Source organism: Pleurodeles waltl, chromosome 1_2 (genome assembly GCF_031143425.1).
Source record: "Pleurodeles waltl isolate 20211129_DDA chromosome 1_2, aPleWal1.hap1.20221129, whole genome shotgun sequence".
Lineage (NCBI taxonomy): Eukaryota > Metazoa > Chordata > Amphibia > Caudata > Salamandridae > Pleurodeles > Pleurodeles waltl.
In genome coordinates this window covers 190,491,143-190,518,350 of record NC_090437.1, presented here as the reverse complement: position 1 = coordinate 190,518,350, position 27,208 = coordinate 190,491,143, and the positions used below count along the sequence as shown (strand labels likewise).

Genomic DNA, 27,208 nt, shown 5'->3' with positions numbered 1-27,208 from the left:
CAGTGTTCTTTCACCTAAAATGTACCATTGTTTCCACAATTGGCACACCCTGGCTTCCAGATAAGTCCCTTGTAACTGGTACCTCTGGTACCAAGGGCCCTGATGCCAGGGAAGGTCTCTAAGGGCTGCAGCATGTATTATGCCACCCTAGAGACCCCTCACTCAGCACAGACACCCTGCTTACAAGCCTGTGTGTGCTAGTGAGAACAAAATGAGTAAGTCGACATGGCACTCCCCTCAGGGTGCCATGCCAGCCTCTCACTGCCTATGCAGTATAGGTAAGACACCCCTCTAGCAGGCCTTACAGCCCCAAGGCAGGGTGCACTATACCATAGGTGAGGGTACCAGTGCATGAGCACTGCACCCCTACAGTGTCTAAGCAAAACCTTAGACATTGTAAGTGCAGGGTAGCCATAAGAGTATATGGTCTGGGAGTCTGTTTTACACGAACTCCACAGCACCATAATGGCTACACTGAAAACTGGGAAGTTTGGTATCAAACTTCTCAGCACAATAAATGCACACTGATGCCAGTGTACATTTTATTGCAAAATACACCCCAGAGGGCACCTTAGAGGTGCCCCCTGAAACTTAACCGACTGTCTGTGTAGGCTGACTAGTTCCAGCAGCCTGCCACACTAGAGACATGTTGCTGGCCCCATGGGGAGAGTGCCTTTGTCACTCTGAGGCCAGTAACAAAGCCTGCACTGGGTGGAGATGCTAACACCTCCCCCAGGCAGGAGCTGTAATCCCTGGCGGTGAGCCTCAAAGGCTCACCCCTTTGTCACAGCCCAGCAGGGCACTCCAGCTTAGTGGAGTTGCCCGCCCCCTCCGGCCACGGCCCCCACTTTTGGCGGCAAGGCTGGAGGGAACAAAGAAAGCAACGAGGAGTCACTGGCCAGTCAGGACAGCCCCTAAGGTGTCCTGAGCTGAGGTGACTCTAACTTTTAGAAATCCTCCATCTTGCAGATGGAGGATTCCCCCAATAGGGTTAGGATTGTGACCCCCTCCCCTTGGGAGGAGGCACAAAGAGGGTGTACCCACCCTCAGGGCTAGTAGCCATTGGCTACTAACCCCCCAGACCTAAACACGCCCTTAAATTTAGTATTTAAGGGCTACCCTGAACCCTAGAAAATTAGATTCCTGCAACAACAAGAAGAAGGACTGCCTAGCTGAAAACCCCTGCAGAGGAAGACCAGAAGACAACAACTGCCTTGGCTCCAGAAACTCACCGGCCTGTCTCCTGCCTTCCAAAGAACTCTGCTCCAGCGACGCCTTCCAAAGGGACCAGCGACCTCTGAATCCTCTGAGGACTGCCCTGCTTTGACGACGACAAGAAACTCCCGAGGACAGCGGACCTGCTCCAAAAAGACTGCAACTTTATCCAAAGGAGCAGCTTTAAAGAACCCTGCAATCTCCCCGCAAGAAGCGTGAGACTTGCAACACTGCACCCGGCGACCCCGACTCGGCTGGTGGAGAACCAACACCTCCGGGAGGACCCCCGGACTACTCTACGACTGTGAGTACCAAAACCTGTCCCCCCTGAGCCCCCACAGCGCCGCCTGCAGAGGGAATCCCGAGGCTTCCCCTGACCGCGACTCTCTGAAACCTAAGTCCCGACGTCTGGAAAAGACCCTGCACCCGCAGCCCCCAGGACCTGAAGGACCGGACTTTCACTGCAGAAGTGACCCCCAGGAGTCCCTCTCCCTTGCCCAAGTGGAGGTTTCCCCGAGGAAGCCCCCCCTTGCCTGCCTGCAGCGCTGAAGAGATCCCTTGATCTCTCATTGACTTCCATTGCGAACCCGACGCTTGTTCTAACACTGCACCCGGCCGCCTCCGCGCCGCTGAGGGTGAAATTTCTGTGTGGGCTTGTGTCCCCCCCCGGTGCCCTACAAAACCCCCCTGGTCTGCCCTCCGAAGACGCGGGTACTTACCTGCTGGCAGACTGGAACCGGGGCACCCCCTTCTCTCCATTGAAGCCTATGCGTTTTGGGCATCACTTTGAACTCTGCACCTGACCGGCCCTGAGCTGCTGGTGTGGTAACTTTGGGGTTGCTCTGAACCCCCAACGGTGGGCTACCTTGGACCAAGAACTGAACCCTGTAAGTGTCTTACTTACCTGGTAAAACTAACAAAAACTTACCTCCCCCAGGAACTGTGAAAATTGCACTAAGTGTCCACTTTTAAAATAGCTATTTGTGAATAACTTGAAAAGTATACATGCAATTGAAATGATTCAAAGTTCCTAATGTACTTACCTGCAATACCTTTCAAACAAGATATTACATGTTAAATTTGAACCTGTGGTTCTTAAAATAAACTAAGAAAATATATTTTTCTATAACAAAACCTATTGGCTGGATTTGTCTCTGAGTGTGTGTACCTCATTTATTGTCTATGTGTATGTACAACAAATGCTTAACACTACTCCTTGGATAAGCCTACTGCTCGACCACACTACCACAAAATAGAGCATTAGTATTCTCTCTTTTTACCACTATTTTACCTCTAAGGGGAACCCTTGGACTCTGTGCATGCTATTCCTTACTTTGAAATAGCACATACAGAGCCAACTTCCTACAACGCCCTACTCTTCCAATGTTTTACCTGCTGTTTATGGGGCCACTGTGCCCCGTGTGCTCAGTATCAACCGTCTGGTCAAGCACTAAATTGGAGTCGCCTCCAATTATCGGTGTAGTCGACCAGGTTGAGACACTACGAATTGTCTGAAAAAATGGCTCTTGTCTTTGGTTGGGCTATAGATAAAGGTCATACTAAGTGATTGACTTTTCAGGGAGCCTTGTAGGACCACCCCCTCCTGTTAGTGTCTCGATGGGTCCCCTCCACCATCAGTGGGTAGTGGTGGTGTAACAGGATGCCCACCCCAACTGTCTTCTTTCTACTGGAGCGAAAATATTGGCCTGGGTATTCTCTCTGTTTAGAGCTGGAATGGTTGAGTCGTAACAGGTGGGTTTCTTGTAGAAACCCAATGTCTGTGCATAGGAGGGTTAGTTCATGGCAAATGGAGGGTTGTTTAATTGGATTAATGGGACCCCTTACATTGTATGTGATATGTTGGTATCCATGTTTTGTTGAGTATAATGGTGTGTTTTGTAATGGAATGGCTGCGGCCTGCGGGCGGGAGGGGGTTAACCCTTTCCAATAACCAAAAACTCTGAAAATGACAGAATCAATGGTAATCCTTAGGAAGGAGGGCGGTTTGATACCAGCCCCACAACTGGAAGAAAATAAGAAACTTTGTAAAGGAGGTTGTTGCAGCCTGCTTAACACAGTAAGAGTCAGTCCATATAGGGCACGTGCTGAGAAGAGTGGCAAGAGCAGAACAAATATGACAGTTCTGGACAGGAGAAAAGGCTTCTGTCAACACTGGATCAGAGTGACGCACTCCCCGGCCAGTGACATCTCTGTCCAGTTCTCATAGGCTGTGTAGACTCTGCGCATCTCCAAGCTAACATCTCCCCTTGACCCTCTCATTCTTGGCTGCCGCCACGAATGTCAGCCCTCTGTCTCCTACAGCTCCATGGTAGATTGTGCAGAAGAGAGGTGGGAGTCCGGTGGTTTGCTTACTCTTTGAACTTGTTCCAGTGCTGCCTTCCGGCCTGCCAATATTTCCTCTTGTTTGAAGAGATTCTGTTTATTCCTTTGCCACACCTATGTCCACCTGGGCGTTACAATCCCAGCCTCACTGCCTCCTCCTCCACGTCTGGAATGGGAAAGTTTAGTGCTTGAAAGGCTTTTCATAAGGACTTGGAGTTCAGTCTGTTGAAAAACTTTTTTTCCTCACTCAGTAAAATTATCTATACATCTAGTTACATTTCCTCTCTGCCTTTGAATTCGAACAATGCTTGTCATGCATTTTCATTCCCCTACCAATATTTTTTCCATCACATCAAATTTCACGATGGTGGGGGGAGGTAAATAGACAAACTTTTCACCAGCTAATTTAATCTCTCTTAACACTTAAACGTGATTGCTAGAATTGGCAAGATACAAACTTTCACGTTTAGGCAAGTCATCTATACAAACTAACGCTCACCACCTTTTTGCAATGCAACTATCTCAAATTGCGAAGTATAGTTACACCAAGTCATAGACCGCACTAGTCTGAGTAAAGTTCTACTTTCATTCCACCTTTGGTAAGCTTATTTTTTCTGTTTCCTTTGGTTCAATCTCTTCATGCTGTTAACCCTCTATTTTTTTTTCTCCTTCTGAAACCCTTTAGTGTGGAGAACATGATCTTCATGTTCTCCCACTAAGGGTAGGAAAATCCCTCTAGTGCACCAGAGCAGCCCTCTTTTATGGCCACCTTGTGGGCTGCTGAGGTAGAGCTTCTCTGTCCTTAGCTTTTTTTGTTGGATTCCTTCTGTTTTCAATATTTGGGAGCACATCCCAGCCAGCCATGCACCAGTCACAATGGGAGAAGTATCACTGGAAAAGGGAGAATCTCTCTGTAGGAAGTTGGCTCTGTATGTGCTATTTCAAAGTAAGGAAAAGCATGCACAGAGTCCAAGGGTTCCCCTTAGAGGTAAGATAGTGGCAAAAAGAGATAATACTAATGCTCTATTTTGTGGTAGTGTGGTCGAGCAGTAGGCTTATCAAAGGAGTAGTGTTAAGCATTTGTTCTACATACACACAGGCAATAAATGAGGAACACACACTCAGAAACAATTCCAGGCCAATAGGTTTTTGTTATAGAAAAATATATTTTCTTAGTTTATTTTAAGAACCACAGGTTCAAATTCTACATGAAATATCTCATTTGAAAGGTATTGCAGGTAAGTACTTTAGGAACTTTGAATAATTACAATAGCATATATACTTTTTACATAAAACACATTTAGCTGTTTTAAAAATGGACACAGTGCAATTTTCACAGTTCCTTGGGGAGGTAAAGTATTGTTAGTTCTTGCAGGTAAGTAACCCACCTATAGAGTTCAGATTTGGGTCCAAGGTAGCCCACCGTTGGGGGTTCAGAGCAACCCCAAAGTCACCACACCAGCAGCTCAGGGCCGGTCAGGTGCAGAGGTCAAAGAGGTGCCCAAAACACATAGGCTTCAATGGAGAGAAGGGGGTGCCCCGGTTCCGGTCTGCCAGCAGGTAAGTACCCGCGTCTTCGGAGAGCAGACCAGGGGGGTTTTGTAGGGCACCGGGGGGGGGGACACAAGTCCACACAAAAAGTACACCCTCAGCAGCGCGGGGGCGGCCGGGTGCAGTGTGCAAACTAGCGTCTGGTTTCCAATGGGAGTCAATGGGAGACCAAGGGGTCTCTTCAGCTGTGCAGGCAGGCAAGGGGGGGGCTCCTCGGGGTAGCCACCACCTGGGCAAGGGAGAGGGCCTCCTGGGGGTCACTCCTGTACTGAAGTTCCGATCCTTCAGGTGCTGGGGGCTGCGGGTGCAGGGTCTTTTCCAGCCGTCGGGATTTTAGAGTCAGGCAGTCGCGGTCAGGGGGAGCCTCGGGATTCCCTCTGCAGGCGTTGCTGTGGGGGCTCAGGGGGGACAACTTTGGTTACTCGCGGTCTCGGAGTCGCCGGAGGGTCCTCCCTGAGGTGTTGGTTCTCCACCAGTCGAGTCGGGGTCGCCGGGTGCAGTGTTGCAAGTCTCACGCTTCTTGCAGGGATTGCAGGGGGCTTTAAATCTGCTCCTCTGAAACAAAGTTGCAGTCTTTTTGGAACAGGGCCGCTGTCCTCAGGAGTTTCTAGTCTTTCTTGAAGCAGGGCAGTCCTCTGAGGATTCAGAGGTCGCTGGTCCTGGGGAAAGCGTCGCTGGAGCAGGTTTCTTTGGAAGGCAGGAGACAGGCCGGTAGGACTGGGGCCAAAGCAGTTGGTATCTTCTTTCTTCTTCTGCAGGGGTTTTCAGCTCAGCAGTCCTCTTCTTCTTGTAAGTTGCAGGAATCTAAATTCTTAGGTTCAGGGAAGCCCTTAAATACTAAATTTAAGGGCGGGTTTAGGTCTGGGGGGTTAGTAGCCAATGGCTACTAGCCCTGAGGGTGGGTACACCCTCTTTGTGCCTCCTCCCAAGGGGAGGGGGTCACAATCCTATCCCTATTGGGGGAATCCTCCATCTGCAAGATGGAGGATTTCTAAAAGTTAGAGTCACTTCAGCTCAGGACACCTTAGGGGCTGTCCTGACTGGCCAGTGACTCCTCCTTGTTATTCTCATTATTTCCTCCGGCCTTGCTGCCAAAAGTGGGGCCGTGGCTGGAGGGGGCGGGCAACTCCACTAGCTGGAGTGCCCTGCGGTGCTGGAACAAAGGGGGTGAGCCTTTGAGGCTCACTGCCAGGTGTTACAGCTCCTGCCTGGGGGAGGTGTTAGCATCTCCACCCAGTGCAGGCTTTGTTACTGGCCTCAGAGGGACAAAGGCACTCTCCCCATGGGGCCAGCAACATGTCTCGAGTGTGGCAGGCTGCTATAACCAGTCAGCCTACACAGGTAGTTGGTTAAGGTTTCAGGGGGCACCTCTAATGTGCCCTCTGGGGTGTATCTTACAATAAAATGTACACTGGCATCAGTGTGCATTTATTGTGCTGAGAAGTTTGATACCAAACTTCCCAGTTTTCAGTGTAGGCATTATGGTGATGTGGAGTTCGTGTTTGACAGACTCCCAGACCATATACTCTTTTGGCTACCCTGCACTTACAATGTCTAAGGTTTTGCTTAGACACTGTAGGGGCACAGTGCTCATGCACTGGTGCCCTCACCTATGGTATAGTGCACCCTGCCTTAGGGCTGTAGGGCCTGCTAGAGGGGTGACTTATCTATACTGCATAGGCAGTGTGAGGTTGGCATGGCACCCTGAGGGGAGTGCCATGTCGACTTACTCGTTTTGTTCTCACCAGCACACACAAGCTGGCAAGCAGTGTGTCTGTGCTGAGTGAGGGGTCCCCAGGGTGGCATAAGCTATGCTGCAGCCCTTAGAGACCTTCCCTGGCATCAGGGCCCTTGGTACCAGGGGTACCAGTTACAAGGGACTTACCTGGATGCCAGGGTGTGCCAATTGTGTAAAACAAAAGTACAGGTTAGGGAAAGAACACTGGTGCTGGGGCCTGGTTAGCAGGCCTCAGCACACTTTCAAATCAAAACATAGCATCAGCAAAGGCAAAAAGTCAGGGGGTAACCATGCCAAGGAGGCATTTCCTTACACTCTCCTTTCCAAAAATACCTGTCCCTGTTGGATGTCTGCTCAGCGATTTACACCTATATTGATGGATGGAGGAGAAATACCGCTTGACAGCACAGTTTGATACTTTGTAAAGTAAACAAAATCTGCGCGGGGTACCTCTCCCCATCATTCTGCCTTCATGGTGGGCAAATAGGGTTCAAATGTATCCCCATTCTGCTAGCCTTGAGGGGGGACACACATATAGCTATCTTTAGAGGGCATTCCACACCCCCATTTAAATGAGGGAATCTATTTGCTTTTGTGCCAGTACCCTATTACTGATGTGGGCTCAGAGGCAACAATGCCTTCAGAAGAGGCACTGAAAGTTGCTTGTAAAGGTAGACCTTTAAAGGGATGAAAAGGGTTGCTATGGACCCCTCAGACGCCCTTCTGCAGGCTGGTGAAGTGACTCACTGCACTCACCTGCAAGGGGATCTCTAATCCTTATGAAAAGTGCAGGCGAATTGCAGCCTGCACATAGAAACATGGAGCAGCTTTTGAACAGCTGCTCTGTTTCTCTCTTGAATACGCTCCCCTGGGGGCAGCTCGAGTTCATGGCTGCCCTTAGGGCAGCACACTCTGTCTAATAGGGCGTACTTTCCGTGTTTGCACCTTGCGCACCTGCTTTAAGGTGTGCTGTGGCGCAAGCATGGAACGTGCACCTAATTCCTAATATGGGTCCAGGAGAAGCGCTGTAGAAAGTTCCCTGGGGCACAACGGCTAGTTGTGCCTGCACTTTGCACCCCTGAGACCCTTTAGTGTTATTGAAAGAGCTCCAGAGGCGTGTACATCTCCTTCTACAATATGAATCACACTGGTGCACTTCATGTGCTGGGGTGATCACTGGGGGTGTTTTTATGTTTGCATAGTGATTTGACCCCGTGGCTTCACTCAAGTGCCAGGATGAGCTAGTCCCACACCCCATTTAATTTCTCACTTTGCTCCTTAATTCTTTGATGGACTTCTTGACCCTCATAACTCGCCCAGGATGGGCAGATAGGGTGTAAAGTCCCCGGTTTGACTTTCTTTGGAAAAACTGAGAAAGGCTACGTGGTAGGGTTTTGGACTATCTTGGCAACAAGCACTTGACAGTATGAAGTGTTTACAGTCTCTCTGCCAGTCCATATGTCAAAACCTTGGCCATCAAAAACCCAGTCTTCTCACACTGGCCATGGTGAATGGCTGTAATATTCTGGCTTTGGGCCAGCTGACATGCAGAGAACCTTACAAAATCTAGAAACCAAGGATGGTGCCCCTTGCTTGGAATTAAACGTGTTCAATATGCCAAAACCTAATTTCTCCTCTTTCCACAGATTACAACGCTTTTGCCCATGGTCAGCTGACACCTAGGAAACCCTGCCAGCCCTGGGCATTTCTGATAACGATCAGCCCAGAGGAATCCAGGGTGATGTTTCTGTTCTTAGCACACTTTTGTAATCAAATTGCCCTCTAAATGGAAAAGCATAGCTTGCGCCCCCCAATATGTGATATGAAACTCAGGCACTTGTTCTCACAGCTCTCCTGATAAAAATGCTACTATCCCCTCCCCCAATATGTAGATGGACCAAAACTGTAACCATATGAAGACCACATTGATACAACGTTGACTTCATACTTCAAGATTTGACCTGTTCCGTCACAGGCAACAGGCCCACCTGTTCGCGAGGCACTGTTTTTATTTGGAGAACTGTGGGAACATGGCTGGTAGGATCTTTGTCAGCCTGTAGATGATGGAAAATGTGTTTATAAATCTATCATTTTAGTCTACTTTTGAAGTAAATTCTGGCTAAGAGAATATGGTGGTGGGATTTTCGTAAGCTGCACCACCCTGGACTTCCCAGTTGCCCAGTTTTCAGAAACATCTGGGTTTTTTTCCAGTTTCTATCTTTTTCTAGCCAACCCCGGGCCCAAATACTGCAGCTACCCACAACTTCAGGAAGATTGAAATTCCAAGGAAATACTCTTCATGTCTTGAGGTTACATTTGGTGCCTTCCCTGTCATGGATGGTAGGCCACCCACACAAATTGGTACACAGAATAGTAGAACATTTGTAACTATCTATTAGATTTATCCGTTTTTGTCTTTCAAATTTTAAGGCACTGTGTAAGAAAAAGCTTGTAAAACATTCTCCGAATCGCATGATGTTATAGGAAACCCTGAATTCAAATACCAAATAACCACATATACTAAACAAGAATGTTGCAGAAGTTTTAACAATGTATGGCTTTCCTACTCATTTTCATGAATTACATTTTACCTTCTGAATTGATGCAAGATTGTGAACTGCAGTTTGGTCAATGGCTCTGGGTACGGAGTGTTTTTGGTCAACCAACAAACTGTAACTATCCATGCAATTAGAAGATTATGAAGGAGGTAATGTTATCTCTTTTGTAGCTCAGCCATCTAGGCATAAAAGATTACAGCTGAAACAGTTGCTTTTAATTTTCATTTTCATTGCTATAGCAAGGTGGCAGTATTATGTGACATTGCTGGGGAGTCTTACAATGTAATACTAACATGATACCCAAAAGTGGACCTCGGATTAACACCAGTAAACCTTTGCTCTTTGGCCCTCTACCATGACTGAGCTGTCAGGCTACGTAGAGGAATGTATAAAGCATTTCACAACACCAAAATGGACGATAATTGACATGACTCGAAAGAAATCAGACACCATTTTATAAAAAATAAAGCAGGTTATTATATTAATTTAGACACTAAAACGAAGTTGATAAATTTAGGATAACCAGGGTTATTGGTTTTAGGGCATTAAATAAATCAGTACTTTGCAGAGCTGTCAAACTCCATCATTGCGGTCAATGGGAGAAGACATGGTATGCAATCGGTCAGTTGTCGGGTCTCTTCTTGTTTCACAGCAGATCTGAGGTTCTGGTGCCAGGGGTGCCCCTTAAATCTTAGGAATTAGGGGCATTAAGGGGTGTGAGGACCAGTGGCCAATGAGCATTTAGTCCTGCAGCTAAACTGCCTCTTAGGTGACCACATCCGGTTGGAGTGTGTTACTATACGACCCAGAACCCACTATTTTCAAGATGGCACTGGCCATCTGCCACAGTAAACTCCAGCTGACCCACACTAGAGGTGTGGTCAGCCTTAGGGCAATGTCTGCTTCCTGACTAGGTAATTTTCCCACCTGCCCACCTCAGAAAATGCCTGGGGCAGAGGGAGGCTTTGTCCTCGAGCGGGTGGACAAATTCCTTTGTTCAGCAGTGGTGGTGTAGCCTTTGAAGCTTACTGCCTTGATGGGTCTAATCACTAAACATCCTGGCAGGACTGAGGTGTGACCTCCTTCCCACACAGGCCTTTGTCCTGACCTCTGGGAGCTGCACACACTTCCGAGCATGTGGTCAGAACTCTGTCTTTGTCGCAAACACTCAGGAAAACCCGCCAAGGCTGGAGAAAGTTAGTAACTTGGTGGGTATCCTCTGAGGAAGCCATCTGGGTACATTCTTGGTTCTTGGTAAAGTATGAGCATGATTTCCTGGATTAAAAAGCACAGTGTTTGACACAAAACACTAGGGAATTAAGTCAGGCCATCATGGAGCTGGACGTCTGGGATCTGCCTGGGTTCCAGCCCTTGATATCCTATAGACCACCGGTTACTTGAGGTAGCATTAAGTTTTAAATGCTACCTCAGGGCCATATATGCTTGCACATATATCTCCACACTCATATCACAATGCATACTGCCTCCTGGAATATAGGAAGCCTACCTTAGGGGTGACTGACATGTTATGGGCAGTGACTGGACTCTGCTTGCAGTTGGTGTGAGCAGAGTTGAACTAGAGCAGGTAAGCTGCTCGTGCAGGCTGACTTGGCAACCCTGCAGACTTTTTTACTCAGGTCACTCAGGATGGCATAATTGATGCTGCCGTCCTGGCGACTCCTTTACCATCCCTGCCCTGGGTACCACTGGTACCATTTGCTAGGGCTTTACAGGGGTGGTAAAGTCATTGCCAATTGGGTTTACCAATCAGTTACAATTTAAGGAAATGAGGACTAGCACTGGGGTCTGATCAGCAGGCCTCAGTGCACTTTCAGATAAAAAATGACAGCATCAAGGAGCAAACAATTGTGGCTCATCTGCAAAGAGCCCAGGTTCTCGTACAACTTCCCCCAGCCAACACGCCCAGAAGACTCGGCCCAACCCAGGGGAAGTGAGTTTTCCTGGTATGTCAGATGAAGAAGAATGTAAAGAAACTGGTAGTAGTATTGAAAGGGCCTACTTTGCCTTGTTCTCCTGTCTAGGTCACTGCCTCTGAGCAGTTGATCCAAACCCCACAAACTGTAGGTGGGTATAAATAAAAAAATATATAGGAAATACTGACTACTACTTAGAAAGTTGCAAAAACGAAAAACTGTGTGTGTGTGTTTTTTTTTATTTTATTTAGTTTTATAAAGTGCCTGTTCCTAAAACTGTGAAGGTGATCTTAGGACAGTATGCCTTTTGTGGAAGAGCCATTGGTTTTCTAGACTCCCCAATACCTGGGTAGAAAAAAGGGGGCACATTTGGCCTTGATGTAACTTGTGGAAAGAATGTTTTGCAGGCTTAATCACTACACCTATATAAATATATCTCAGCACTCTGGTGGAGGGGTTGGTGTAGGAGCATCATCACTTAAGGGGTTAAATATTTCTATACTGGTTTTGCAAATAAAAACACAAAATATAACTGATACAACTAAACATACTCATGTCAGGACTTTGCAAATGATAAATATACTGCAGATGTTAAAAGAGATGGAAAAGCAGACATGGAGTTTGGGCAGGGCTAATGACCCTAAAGTTACGCTGCTTCAGCCTCGTGTCCTAACAGGATAAATCAAGTTGGAGAGTCCGTTCACTCACAGGGCAGCGATATTCAGCAGCCATTACAGCTCAGGGATACATGTATCAAGGCACATCATGCCTCGGGATAAATGACTGGGGGGAAACATATTTCAGACAAACGCTTTTCACTCTGTTAAAGCTGCCAACTTTTGCTGAATTTCTTCTTGCTGAATTTCTTCTGCTCATGTCCATTCCTCCACCTGTCAGGCGATACTTTAATCCTCTTGATGACCTCCACGAGCCACGATTTATTGGTGAACCTATTACATGTGCTTCTGGAGTTGTTAAACTGAGTTTTTTTAAAAGAAATATCTGGAAATTTGAGATGTAACTTATTACGCTAATATTTCAAGTTTTTATTTTTCCTGGGAAAAATCCGATCTTCAGAGACTCCACGGCCAGAAAATATTTCGATTTCGGTTGACCTAGAATAACGGGTATTATTGGTAGCAGAGGATGTGATCTGGTCGTCATATGGGTGAACAACCATGTTCTGTCATGCGTTTTCTGTTAGCGCTGTATCTGGCAATACTTTAGCAAGCACTAAAAAGTGATTTCTGAACCTTTTGCTTGTATCCTGCAGCTCGACCACCTCGATGAAGACTGTATTACAGAACTTGCCGTGTTCAATAAACGAAGTAGAGAGAGCATGTCTGATTTAATTTCCAAGGTAAGAATTTTGTTTAAGATTACATTTGGTAACTGCGTTGGCGACTCATTTGTAACTTCCCAATGCATTGCTCTTACAAATCTGAACTTTCTCAGCTTATAATTGTCATAGCTCATATTTGCAGGTGCTTGTTCAGTCCTTTCCCGCCTCCGGTGTAATTTATTTGTTCTTGACTTCACCCTGTTGCCTAACACAGAGCTGAAGTTGGGGGCTTCAGGTAATGTACTAGAATTTGAGGTTGATTTACAGTCCCTCCCTGCTGGCTCACATGACGACTTTTCTTTTACAGATGAGAACTTTTCCATAGCTATGCTTGTTTTCGAATGTCCCAGTTATCAGTGCAGTTAATTGTATCCGTGCTGTGCACTCTTTTCCTCACGAAGCACTCCTTGTGGGCTTCAAGAGATACTGTTTGTGTAAATCGTATTCTGCCAATCTAGCCCACGTGTTATGTGCTTGCAGTACTTGTAGATAGCCTCCATGGAGTTCCTCACCAGGCCTCTTACTCCATTGTTTGGATTTGGTGGTGCAGAAGTGGCTGTGAGTTAACCTTTATTTTCAAAGATCTCCAAACCAGATCTGTTCTTTCCCAACAGAATGTGACAGCAAGGTAGCCATCAGACGAGAGCTGATTGCTTCAAGCCATGTATCTGATGCAAGTAAAATATTCTCCATTTGCTGAACACTGATGGTGTCCACTTAGCCTATAATCACCAAATCCAGAACTTTCAAGCCAGCTTCAGTTTTTTCCCCTAGGTTTGAGACTATTGAAGGCTCCCAGGGCCATCTCGGAATTGGCTTTCTGACCTTTCTGTACCAGATTCCTCAGAGGTGACCACCTTACAGAAACCATCCTGAACAATGTTTAACCTCCTGGGCTTTTTTTGTGATGACTTGATGCTTTCTGGGTGTTGTAGTGTTAGCTTTATTTAATTAAACTAGTTCTAGTTTCCCCGCCACCCCCCACCCCCCATTCAGCACCTTGAGACCCTCGCGGGTGAGTAGCGCGCTTTACAAGTCCTCTGATTGATTAACCCATCTTATGCCATTGAGCGCAAGTATTGTAATAGTGTCCATAATATTGTGTGTGTTGTCCATCCTACTCACACCTGATCTCTGGCCTAAATCTACTGGAACACGGAGGTGTCATTAAGTCCTAAATGTTCTTTACCCACCCAATGATGCTGGAGATGAGCTTCCTGGCCTGGCATGAGGTTCTCCAGCAGCTCCCCTGGATTCTACCTTTATTTGGAGCTCTAACAGATATGACACCTTATCTCTCCTGCAGGGGAACCAGGGATGAAGTACATTACTGTTCTATCCCAATCATAGACTAACCCAACTAGTTACGGAGACTTAAAAAAACAAAAAAAACTCTGATCCGGAACACCAAGGGAAAGGCAAAATAATTGTTGCTGCTTTGTTCAGCTGTGGCTATTGGCTTGTGGCGACTGATGCTGGGTTGTGGTTCACAGACAGGGACTAATATCAATGGTCGAGGGGGAAGCAAAAGAACCAATAGGATTGCTAGTTAAGTTCTCCTTCTACCTCCTTTTCTCAAAATGAACGACATTGTCTTTGTTCAGCCACCAGTTAGTTACTTGCATCTGGGCCTGAACTAGTCTGATTGTTTCTGTAGGTTGTAGTAATGAGTTCAAGGGACCCTGTAAAATAAAAACTGCTAATTAGCACCAGCCTAATCTCCTTACTTCTATTCTGGCCTGCTCGTTTGTGCTAAGGAATGCCCCAACCTCATGCCTGTGTGCATCCCCTTCCCTGAATGGCTTTTCGCTGTGCCTTTTGAGTGTTGTCGTGTGTGTACAGACGTTTTGTTTAAGCTTTGTCCACCTTGTGCACAACTGGCGTGTTTCGACTGTCTGTGCTTTTTCACACCTTATTAGCTCTAGAGGTGAAGCTTCCCTTTCTGAATGTTCAGAGATGCTTCATCTTTTTTTACTTGGCAGGGTGAAAGTCATGTACTTCTCAGAGAGGCTATTGACAAATTGTGTGGTTCCCCCTCTGGAATACAGGTCTCCATTATAGCAAGAGCTTTACAAGGTTTCTCCTATGTCTCTTGAGAAAGTCAAAGTACACACCAAGGTGTCAACCATCATTTTTTAAAATAATGCCGCAGCTTTCCTTGTGTTCTGGAGATGGTCCTGGAGCTTACATCCATCCATAGAGTTGATGCTCAGTTTAGACTGGTTCTTAAGTTTTCTCAAGTTGTTGGACGGAGTGCAAGTAAATTCTCTGCCTGCTGTTTGGTCTGTCACTCCCTTCACTGGGTATACCTTTAAGTACAGATTATTCACTGTAGGTTCTCCAGCACTGAGTAGATCTTGGCCCCTTTCTTCTAGAAGAACCAGCTTTTCGCCTGCCTGCCCCTGTTTACCACCAACCTCCCCCCCCCCCCACCCCCCCATGCAGGCCTGCGTACTAGCCAGTGGTAAATTAAAGCCGACTCATCCTGCATGTTAGGGAAGACTTTAACATGAGTTGGAAGCAAGAAAAGAAAGGCTTACCATTTTCGGGATCACTGCGGCGAGTGATTTGTGAACTGCTTAATGCATGTGCAGTTTTCTGAGTTTTGTAGACATGACTAGTGTTTTCAAAATAATAGAATTATCATTTAGCCGTCGAGGATCAATGAATGAGCCATTTCCTTATCTGATCTGAAATGTTCCTTTTCATTTTTTATTTACAACATGCGTATTTTGGAATTTTGCAATTGCACCTTAGAATCAATTACTTGCCCTGTATGCAAAAGTCCTCTGCGTAATTGGTCTATAGTTTTGAGGACGTGGTTTGTAATTTGTTTACTTTAGCCCCGAGCATATTTTTGCATACACCATTCTGTCAGCTGTGTGGAATAATAAAGTAAGATCCTCCTGAAGAGAAGAAACTAATCTCAAGTGTAGCATCTGTTTGAGTAGCTTCTTGATCCCTTTTCCACTTTATTTCAAAAGGAAATATTGACCCCATGTAACAATTGTCACTCCAGAGACTGAAACGGCAATTTCGTATGCAGTTTAAACAAAGCTGGTCGTTTTTTGTTTCCACAGCTCTTAACCATTTACATACAGCTTATTGGTGGTGTCGCGTTTCAGTAGCTTTGGCGTGTTGCCCACTGGTGCTCGTTTGATTAGTTTATTTGTTAATGTGCTTAAGAGTAACCTTCTGTGTGCACGGTTTGGGATTTGCCAGAAAAACAAATGATTTCTATAGCAAATCTTGATGGAAGGTTACTTTCTAGTACGAGCGTGGAGCAGAGCTTGACTAAACAGAGTGACTTCGGCTTGTGCCAGAATATTTTCATACCATCAGTAGGCAATGTTTGCTATGAACCGGTGAATGATTCGATTTCTCTCCAGGTGTTTGTTGCCCAGTATCTAAAGCTCCTGGCAGAAAGAGCCAGCAAAACATTAGTAGAACAGTTAAAACAAAAAATGGGCACAGCTCACCCTTATTCTGTTCCAGACACATGCTCTTGAGACGTGTTCACGTTACTTCTACAAAGTAATTCACCACTCTCATTTCTCCTCCCCGCCCTTCCCCCATACCTCCAAAAAACAAATCCCCATGTGGAATATCTAGGGAAAACGGCCCCAACTATCAGAACAAACCCTATTTGTACTTTGCGATCCCTTTTGAGGAGCTCCATACATTTAGTTCCTGGAGCAGACCATCTGCCTCTGCTTCACAGGGCACCTGCCCAAAGGACTGCTATGTGCCCCAATTCTCCTTTGGGATTACCAGCAGTTGGTGAGTGGTGGCTCCTGCTGGTAGAGATGCATGGGTAAGGAAGATCTACTGGGCCGCCTCAACCACTCTGTGGCCTTCACTTTATCTTGTGTGAGTTTGTGGGTAGAGTAGATGTATGGGATTCCTTGTGCTGCATGAATGGTATCCCTGGTGGCCAGAGTTCTAAGCACAAAAGGTGCATCTTCATCCTGGTGGACTTGGCAGTATTTGTATACTTTCCCTGGGCCAAAGCCTGTCACCCTTCTTAGAGGCTTGGGAATGGCACTTCTTGTCTGGTTTAAAACCACTCTGCTAGTTTGCAGACATAGGGGAAACTGGGTTCCTAGGCTGTTACAGTAACCACACAGCCCGCTTGGCATTTGCCTGCCCCAATACACATCCCTGTAACCACTTACTACTCTTTCGCTCTCTGTATTTGGATTTCCCCTACAAAGCAGAGAACCATGCTCTGGAGTTTTGGTTGGTCTGTCCATTTAGAATCCGTTTGGTCACCTGATGTAATCTTCCCTGCGGAATGCCTGTGATGAAATGCTCTATCACTGTTGTCTGGAGTAATGATATACGAAAATGTCTCATTTTTTAATTGACCCTGACCTGGTAAAGCCCCTGATTTTAGGGAAATACTGCCATGAACACAAGGGGCTTTCTCTTAGGGCTCTGTGGTATGCACGGGTTATTTGTCCTCTGAGTGCCTTAATTATTTGATCCATTTAACTCGGTGTCCTGTGAACTATGGCTCAAGATGTAGCTAGGTTTGGTCCTCCAATTCAGTAGGTGACCCTGAAACTTTTGTTTATGAACAACTGCTACCTATTACAGCCCTCAACGTTTGCTGACACACTCAGGTGCGGTTTGTGAGGAACCAAAAAAACAATTCTGGCTCCTAGAATAAGCACACCAGTAACACTTGTGCTACGTTGTTACCATCGTTGGCTTAATTGATGCGCCTGGAGTTGTCATCCGAGGGCTGGCTCTCGATGTGGGAAAGATTGTTGTGAATACGGTTTTTGCCCATAGTGAACCCATTTGCTTTATAGATGTTTAGTTCTGTGCACTTGATTGCTTGTCACCATTCATGTGTGTAAATCTGGGGGAAAAAAATAAAATAAAAATAAAATTGTTTTTGAAATAAGTTCTGCTAAACTACTGAATGTGTGCGGTACTCCTGAAGTAAGCCTTGACCTTTCGACCCCACTCTTCTCTGAAAGTCTAGTAGAAGGGGAACTTGATTCTCTAACTGCCTGCAATGGCACGCGAGTCCTTATGATACTCATGATAAACAGTATCCACCACTGATGCTGTCTAGTACCCACTGGCTTCAAGATGATCCAGGGAATATCCCTCTCGCCAGCCCATTGCATTTCTGCCCTCTGTCTGCAGCACGTTCCTGTTCCTTTCCCCTGGCCGTTTGTGGGACAGGCTGGACTGGCCAGTGTACTGTGCCTTCTACCTCATGATGCGAATAGTACGCCACAACTGGGTATGTGTAGCAAGTATCTGTTTGCAGAAGATGATGCAATACATTCCAATAGGCTTCATTCCCTTCTGTTTAGCCAGTAACAGTGCCTTTGTTTTCTGTAAATGTTGGTCCGAATTAGCTGTAATGCATGTATATTAGTTTCTGCATTGGGCAACTTTAAGTCCTTGTTTAATTTACTTCTTGAAAAGCCAGCCTCCGGTTGTCTTTGTGCTACAAATGGTATGAGACGCGGGCTCTTTCTTGTTCAGATCATCCACAGGTAGGTTGAAAGGGGGTATGAATGACTGACAATGAGAAATTATGTTTAAACTGTATTAAATACCTACCGGCCTGTTGGTACCAAAAAAATGATCTCTTCAAAGGAGGACAGTTGCGTCTTCCCAAAAGACGTATTGAGGTAGAGGGAATCCATAGGAAAGCCAGAGTGCCCGGACTGCTCTTTTTAAATCTAAGTACAGGCAAATAGAAGCTTACAGGAGAATCAGAACATCCTGCATGGAGAGCAAACAGACTATTTTTGAGAAGTATTAACTGGAACCATTACTGGCTGAACAATGCAAAGAATGAACCAGTGAATGACTGAATGAGAAATACATTGAGAGCGCTGTGACCTCGACCAAGGTGTTTTGGCTGTAAGGCTTTGCCCTAGGAGATTGAGTATGGTGAAAATATTCAGCTAAAGAACCCCTGAAAGCCAGTAAAGCTGGCATAAATGATTTTACACTGCTCACTACAGGCCTGTTCCTAATTTTTTTAAGTTTCCTCCTAGAGTGCCTAAGAGATCAGTTTTAACTGGCCTAATTGTGTGATGTATGAGAATTGAACTTTGCAAGGTCTTAATGGCGCTTATTTTGATGTGCAGTTGAAGGCTTTTGAAGTACTGTATATCTAGTCCTGCAACCCAGCGGTGTAAAACATTAAGCATGTTTGAGTGTCACAATGACTGACCTGAGAGGGAATTTAAAAATATTTACCGAACTCTGAACCGGTGTCATTGTATGCCCGATGAACTAGCTTCAGCGCATGGGCTGTTATGGCATAAGGCCTGTGAGGCGTCATTGGCTTACATTTATGTGTCCCCTACATGTGTGTATGAAAATTGAGGGCAACCACTGGTAATGGTGGAGAAAGTGGACGGCAGAATCCTCTGTGGCCTTCCTAGCCCCAGGTAGTTTTCTTTGGTGAGGGCTGAAAACAAGGAAGAAGGACACGTCGGGAATGTCCTCCAAGAGAGGAAGCAACTCATATAAAGAGAGAACTTGCTATGCTTGCCTCTGAAAGGCACTGGATGACCAGCTGGTCGTGAGCGCGCGCAAAGGAGCTACCAGATGTAAAAGAATGTGTGGCCTTGCACTATCCATCTCCAACCCAATTCATGAGTCCTCCAGTACTGACAGCACTACGATTTCTGAGCTTATCCCAGGCTTAAATCTGAAAGGTGTCTAAGATGTTTCTCCAGTGTAAATCTGGTGTTCAAGGGATATATTTTTGATGGAATTTCAAGTGCTGTTTTGAAAGGGCATGAGAGCCAGAGGCTTAAGATGGCACTGCAGTCTATCCAAGTCTAATTCAGTTAGCCATTAAAAAAAGAAATGTGGCCCTGCCACTAAAGAGTTCGAAGGGCGATTGTTGTGAATATAGGTAATGGAGGGATCTCAGTTTGACTCCTATTTAATTGTTAACGTTTAAGTAATTTGTGTAATTTTCGCAGAATTATACAATGTGTTGACCTGGCACCCAGACAGAGTAGCAACATTGTTGCTATGGCGAACATTTGTATTCATATGTTTGGGCCAAAAATGTTCATGCCTTGTTTTTTTTTTTTTTTTACTAAACCCAATGGCAAAGGCGTAGCTATTCAGATGTATTTTCTAGACTAGTTTATCCCAGAGTCCTAGTGCCCTCTTAACGCTCCCTCTCGTTTTAGCTTTGTCTTTAAGTAATCATTTCCTATAAATGTATCTTAGGCAGGGCAATTAATACAGCGCCAACAAGACACCAAAGGGTATCTGATCTCGTTAGCTGTGAATAGTTACCTCCTAAAGTAGTTTACAAGAGAACATCTGCGTAGGTTTCGTTTCATAAAACGCGTACACACCGTTGCATCAGTAAAAATTTCTAGCATATTTCTACAGCACAATATATTTTGTTATGAAAACGTGCAGTCACAAAAACAAGAGAAATGAGTGACCAGTTTTGCTTCCATCATGGCTGTCATTATTGTACCTAGATTACGTAAATAGTTGCCGATTGTTGGTCTAGAATCTAGATGTTGTCAAGAGGATCAGGGCAACACCTGCATCTCTGAATAATTCATGCTGTAAATGGTGCCGGGGACATGTGCCTGCCTTTTACCCTCACATAGGTTCACCTACTAGGAGGGCTATCACTCAGAACAACTGTCTTCAGTGTGTACCGTGAGCATCAGTCAAGGTACCATTCTCTCCAGGTAGGCTGCCCAGAAAGTATTGTAGTCCAGTGGGGTGGTATTGGGAATCCAAAAAGAGCCCAGAAGCTGACACCTTCAACAGAGTTTTTCTCGGATGCAGAATGTTCTTGTTCATGTCACTTACGCTGCTCCAGCCTTTCACCACTGCCCAACTCATTACCATGCGTCTAGCAGCACCATATCCACTGCTCTTCATAGATGAAATGCACAGTGGGCCCCCATGAGTTTTCCATGTTGGGTGATTGAGTGCTGCGAAGTAGCAGGACACGATGTACAAGAGGTGTCCTGGAAGTGGCAAGCAGTCCTTCGGGAGCCCCTTCAGTGCCTCCCAGGTGAGCCTGGCTACAGTCTGGAGATGCGGTGTTTACTTTGATATTTAGAGTGAGGGGAGAAAAGGGTACATGTACCAGCTTTACCAAGTGCTACACCAATCTGCAATGCCACACTCGCAGTGAATAGGTCTTTGATCTGTGCCATGCTACACTGTATCTGGGTACATACAAAGAAGCAGACTATGCTCATACTTTTGAGTTATTCGTTTTTGTTTGTGCTCTGTCAGTATAAAAGGCCTTTGATTCATACTACTATTACTACTGATTCCTCCATCCTCCTTGTACCTAAACTGAAACCACACGCTGATAGTGTGCCACTGCTCAAACCCACAACCTTTTCTCTGAATGGGAGGCTTAGGACTTTGGTGCTGCACTTTGTAAAGCTGGTACATGTGCCCTTCTTCCTTCCACCCCTGATCCACGGATAGGTTTTTGCTAATCAAGACTAAAGTAACACTGATCATCTTTAGTGGTTTTCTGTGAGCTGCCTGGTTTCTGAGATTTGTAGGATGGGTGCATAGGCTTCCTTTTTTTTTTTTTACTACAATGAATTCCATACTGTGAATGCAAATTGGATGAATGCTTAGTTTGGTTGCATTCTTCTAGAATCTGTTTCCCTGATTCTTGGGACTGCCCACATACATCTCTTCCAATATTCTCAGCTTAGTAACTACTATCCTCTATTGTGACTAGTAAGAGAAACATAAATAATGGTAAGTTACTCACCTGAGGCAGTTTATTTTAAACTGTAGGCTTACTTTCTTGCAAGTGCACATCTTTTCTTGGTTAGCTGTTGCCTTATGGGTATTTCAAATTGCTCTCTGTATCGCAAAATTAGGTGTGAGGTTCCAATGCAAAGCACTAGATGACTACGTGCTAGGTCACCCTGGCCTTACCCATCTCAAACTGCTTAAGTCGTTTTTCCAGTACAGTCAGTTGGCTACATAATGCAGTGGAAAATGCAATTTATGCATGATTTTATAAAATATCACAAGGTTGTTACCTGCTTTATGCTTTGATTGCTTTTGTGGCCAACTTTCTGACAGTAAAAGACTTTCTGGCATGGACAAAAGCAAGATCCGTGACTTATCCAATGAAGCTTCTCAAGAAACACTACCCAACACTTTCCTGACACAATACCCAAATGTGACCTCAAAACTGGCTTTCACAGAGCCCTTGCTTCCCCTCTTCCCCCAATTGTTTGTACTCACCTGTTAGGCCGTTGTATCAATGCCTACGTGATAAATGTATCATGAAATTAACTGCGTGAACCACTAAATTGGAACATTTATTTTACTTAAAAGAAGTTAGTACATAAACAATCTTACTCAAATCGAATGGCACTAGATTAAGAAATTACTACTTTAATTATGAATCGCAAGATACCCATTGTATTTAAGGCATAAAGCAACTTTTAATGCAATGATTTGTTTCTAGTGGAATTATGACCAGACCACTGCAACCTACCTCCTACTGAAGTCTAAAAAGACCCGTGGCAAGCCTGTTCGTTTAATGGCTCAAGCTGTAGTTTCTGAATATAGCACTGCTACTCCACTGATGGTAAGCAAGAATTTCACATTTTTATTGTTAAATTTGTGTAATCTTTTACTTTTTTCACATTGGTTTGTGAACATGCCACAAATTAAAAATGGGATTGCTGCAAACTAGCCTATACTTGCTTTATTCGTCTGATGACATTGGCAATTTCTTATCATTGATAATCGTAGAATGATCTGGATGAATCATTAGACTACATGACACATATAATAATGGCAAACTCCTCGAATTGTATCCCTTCTGGAGATCAAGCATCTTAAGCACATTTGCCAAATGACATTCAGGGTGGAGCAGTCTGCAACATGTGAATGTTCCTTCATCTCCTCTTCCAAGAATCACATAATTAATCTAAAGACAAGCCCACCACTTAAATCTGACTCTTTCTCTAAGAATCTAAGGAAATTTACTTCTTTCAGGGATTGCTGGCCCCTCCTTTTCTTTCAATTAGTGTATTTCCCCAAGAAGGAAGATTTTCTCCCTTGTGTTCACAATAATGCAGAACTAGTGAGTTGTTAATACGTTTGGAAGGTCTTGCTTCGAGCCTTCCCCAAACCACTACTCCACATTTTCCCCATCACAGAGACAGCTGGAGTTCTTACAGGTAATCTGGTTCTGCCTTTGGAGTTACCAAGTTGCTTCAGACCAAGCAATGAAGGCCAAGAGAGAGGGTTTGTATTTCAGTGTCCACCAGAAGACTCAGTGCAGCAGAGCCAACTGAGGCCTATACAACCTGAAACATTTTCTCTTGGTTGACACTTTTGATGTGGTAGCTCTGGCACAGAGTATGGAGGGTTGCATCAAGAGACTGGTTAGTATTTGCAGCTTTCCAAGATTCTTATTCCACATACCCATTCGGAACAAGCATAGATAATATATGCAATTTGTCATGGAGATGGGCATTTTGATTACTCCAGTATTGGAACTTTCATAGATTCACATGCTTGAATCATTCCCCGTCGTCGAGATGGGAGTCCCGGTATAATTTTCATAAGTAATGTTAAAACCTATTGAAGAGAAAAAAGGCCCTAGGCCTCTTCAATTTGATAGTCTATCAGAGTCATTTTGTAAAAAGGACCAAACTTGATCCTCCACCAATCAGGCAACAGCACCCTTCAGAACCTCCTGAGAGAAACTCTAGCACCTCAGATTTTCTACCGCACGTCGTGCTAGGGAGTCTCCTCAGAGCTCTGCTCTGTTTTCACACCTTTATTCAACTCTTTTTCTCTCAGAGAAACTCAATTATTTTTATTTGTCAGCTATTTACCAACGATGTCTGACAAGGAAAAGAAAAGTCTCTTTAGAGACTGCAAGACTTGTGGGAAGAAAAGACTTCATTCTGAAGATCCTCATCAAGATTGCATTTACTGCCTCTATCCAGATCATTCAGCCAAAGACTGTAAGATTTGCCGTACTTTTTCTTCTAAAACCTTAAAGGATAGAGAAGGCAGATTACTAATATGGCTGCAGAAACTGAAGCATAGGAAGGATCCAGTTTCTGGTTCTGAGAGTGAGGAATCTTCCACTTCCAAGAGATCAACTAAAAGGGCAAGATCACGCTCTAGATCTCCCTCACAAACCTCAAGAAAAGCCCTCAAAAAGACTGTTTCAGGGTCTTATAAGGGTCGCAGCCCATCCTCTTCCCCAACTAGACTCTCAAGTAAAGAGGGAAAGAAACATTCTTCCAGTTCTGAGAGGCACAGAAAATCCTCATCTGTTCCACCATCTGTGCCTTTCAAAAAACCATCTTCTGTGACTGGAAAAAAGTCCTCGTCGACGGATTCCCCGTCGACGGCACCGTCGGTGGGCGCATTGCCGACGACTCTAGCAACTTCAGGTGTTCCGTCGTCCACGGCTCCATCGGCGACTTCGTCGATGAGTACACCACCGTCGACGAGAACTACAACAACGACTTCAGCGTCGACGACCGTATACACCTCTTCCTCGTCGACGGCGCTCACGTCAGTGTCAGCCTTACCGTCGACGACGACTTCGTCGACGGTAGAATCGTCTGCGAAGCTTGCGGCTATTAAAATAACAGTGCGACCAGCATCGACGGCACCGTCTACGACAAAGTCAGTTTACACGTCGTCGACCGTCGTCGAGGGAAAAATACCAAAAAAGAACGGAAAAGTTAACTCCAACCCACACTTCACCTAGTAAGGTATCCTCACTGGTACCAGTACATCTTTTGGAGGGAGATGAAGATTCGGACGAAGATGGGCCTTTTGGTACAGCTCACAGCCCCTCTGAATTAAATGTAAAATATCAGGAAGAGGAGGAATTTGAGGAAGCTTATGATCCCCAGGCCTCCTTGGAGCATCAGCAGTATCAACAGGGAGCGTATATCCCTTCCGACCTGCTTACTGGCCTTAGAGCCATGTTGGTGGATTACAATAGAAGGTTCCCTCCAGAGGGAGAACAACCTCATCCATTGCCCATTTCTGGCCCTTCTACTCCACATCAAAGACCGACGTCTTTGCATCTCACAGATGTGGCTACCCCAGACATGACAATTCCCCAGGACACTGACATCTCAGATGGAGATCAAGAAGAAGGAGAGCTCATAGATACTCACTCAGAGTGGGACGAGTATATTATTCCTGCTCCATCTTCTCCTTCTCATTCGAAGGTGGAGTCCCCACCTGAAGACATTGGAGGCTTTCATAATCTTTTAGAGAGGGCAGCCAAGCGTTTTGCATTACCGCTACCTACGAAGCAAACGGATTGTTTCCTTTATGATTTTAAAGAGCCCTTTCAGAAGTCTGTGCATTCCATCCTGATGGTGAACTATTTGTGGGAAGAGGGCCTTAAAGTCATGACTAGTCCAGCAACTGTCATAGCAGTTTTGCCACGTCTAGACAAGAAATACAAAGCTCCCGATGATGCCCCAGCATGCTTGACAGGCCATCCTCCTCCAGATTCGGTAGTAGCTCAAGCGGCTCAAAGGATCCTTCTGCTCCGATTTCCGCGCCCCCAGATAAGGATGGTAGAAGGCTAGATAACATAGGAAAGAGATTCTCTTCTATGGCCAGCCTAGTTCTGAGAGCTGCCAACTCCTTGGCTATTTTATCTCGATATGACAGACAGCTTTGGGCAGATATTGCACCCTTTATTACTCAGCTGCCGGAAGACGTAAGATCAGAGGCAAATAAGACGATGCAAGAGGGTCAACGCGCGTCTGCAGAGCTGATAGACTGCGCAATGGATATAGCGACCACTGCTTTCAGACAGCTAGCAGGCGCTGCTGTATTAAGAAGACAGGGCTGGCTCAAAGCCACTTCCTTTCGTCCAGAAGTCCAGAATAAGATCCTAGACTTACCCTTTGATGGCCAAGCGTTGTTTGGGAAACATGTGGACGAAGCCCTACAGTCAATTAAAACAGACACAGACACTGCAAGGTCACTAGGAACCCTGCAATATCGGAAGTCGTCCTTTCGCCCTAGGGGGCGTGGCCAGCCTTCTTACAGAGGAGGGTATCAACAACAGAGATACTCTTCCTACCCATCATCGTCACAACAATTTCGGCCGTACTATTCCCAAAGACAATCGACTCAACCAGCTTATAATAGGCCGGCAGGCCGTGGACGCTCAGCCCGCCCTGCTAGGGATGCAGCTCGTAGAACCTGATGTCCTCGAGGCTCCGGCTACGCCCAGTCCTGCTGTCACCTTGGGCGGAAGAGTTTCCTTATTTCTCAGTCAATGGCAAACTATTACGTCAGACAAGTGGGTCCTACAATTAGTGGAACGGGGCCATACTTTAGAATTTGTCCAAAAACCTCCCTCCAACCCTCCCTGCAGGACTCCTTCAAGATACCCTCAACAACTCAAAGAAGAGGTCTACAAGCTCCTTCTCAAGGGAGCTATAGAGAAAGTGCCTCGGAATCAACAAGGAACAGAATTTTATTCCAGGTTTTTCATAATTCGAAAAAAGTGGAAGGATTGGAGACCGATCTTCGATTTAAGGCAACTAAATGTATACCTAAAGAAGCAATCGTTTCGAATGATCAGTCTGCAAGACGTCCTTTTGCGTCTCAATCAAGGAGATTTTATGTCATCACTAGACATCAAGGACGCATACTTCCACATACCAATCCACCCTGCCCACAGAACATTTTTGAGATTTACCGTAGCCGGCAGCCATTATCAATATCGCGTCCTTCCCTTCGGGCTCAAATCAGCCCCAAGAATATTTACCAAGTGCCTAGCACCGGTGGCAGCCTTTCTCAGGAGAAGAAAGCACCAGGTCTTTCCATACTTAGACGACTGGTTAATAAAGGCAAAGACTTACACGAGAGCACACAAGTCAACAAGAAGGTGCGTTTCCTTGCTGACCAATCTCGGATTCACAATCAACTGGGAGAAGTCCAACCCTCTACCAGGCCGCAGTATTACTTTTCTGGGAGCGGAACTGAACACGGACTCCGGCATCGCATGTCCCACGGTAGAGAGACAACAAAGGTTACTAACCCTAGGGAGTTTCATACACAAAAAACGAAAGGTTACAGTCTGTCTCTTCAAATCTCTATTGGGCATGATGTCTTCATGCAAACCTCTGATCCCTTTGTGTCGGCTAAAGATGCGCCCCTTGCAGGAGCAGCTAAACCGTCAATGGCTTCAAGTATCAGGAACTTTCGAAGACCAGATACAAATTACTCCGACAATGCTCAAAACCCTCAAGTGGTGGTCTCAAAAGCATCATCTCTCTATCGGCCTCTTGTTTCTTCAACAACCAGCCCCGTGGACCATAACAACAGATGCCTCACTGGAAGGCTGGGGCGCAGTATTACAGGACCTGAAGATAAGTGGCAAATGGCCAACTCCTCTGACATCAAGACATATCAATTGGCTAGAACTCAGGGCAGTGAACCTCGCCTTACAAGCGTTTCTCCCAAGAATCCAGGGATCGCGAGTGGTGATAAGAACGGACAA

At 45.6% G+C, this 27,208-nt stretch overlaps 1 protein-coding gene across 3 annotated transcripts in view; it reads left to right on the top strand.

The window, feature by feature from the left end:
* Nucleotides 1-27,208, top strand: part of MELK (maternal embryonic leucine zipper kinase) — a 281,217-nt gene that overhangs the window by 169,878 nt on the left and 84,131 nt on the right. For all 3 annotated transcript variants that reach the window (XM_069237613.1, XM_069237628.1, XM_069237621.1), the window contains 2 exons: nucleotides 12,613-12,699; nucleotides 22,160-22,282. In XM_069237613.1, the coding sequence (XP_069093714.1) occupies nucleotides 12,613-12,699; nucleotides 22,160-22,282 (210 nt within the window). The remainder of the gene's footprint in view (nucleotides 1-12,612; nucleotides 12,700-22,159; nucleotides 22,283-27,208) is intronic.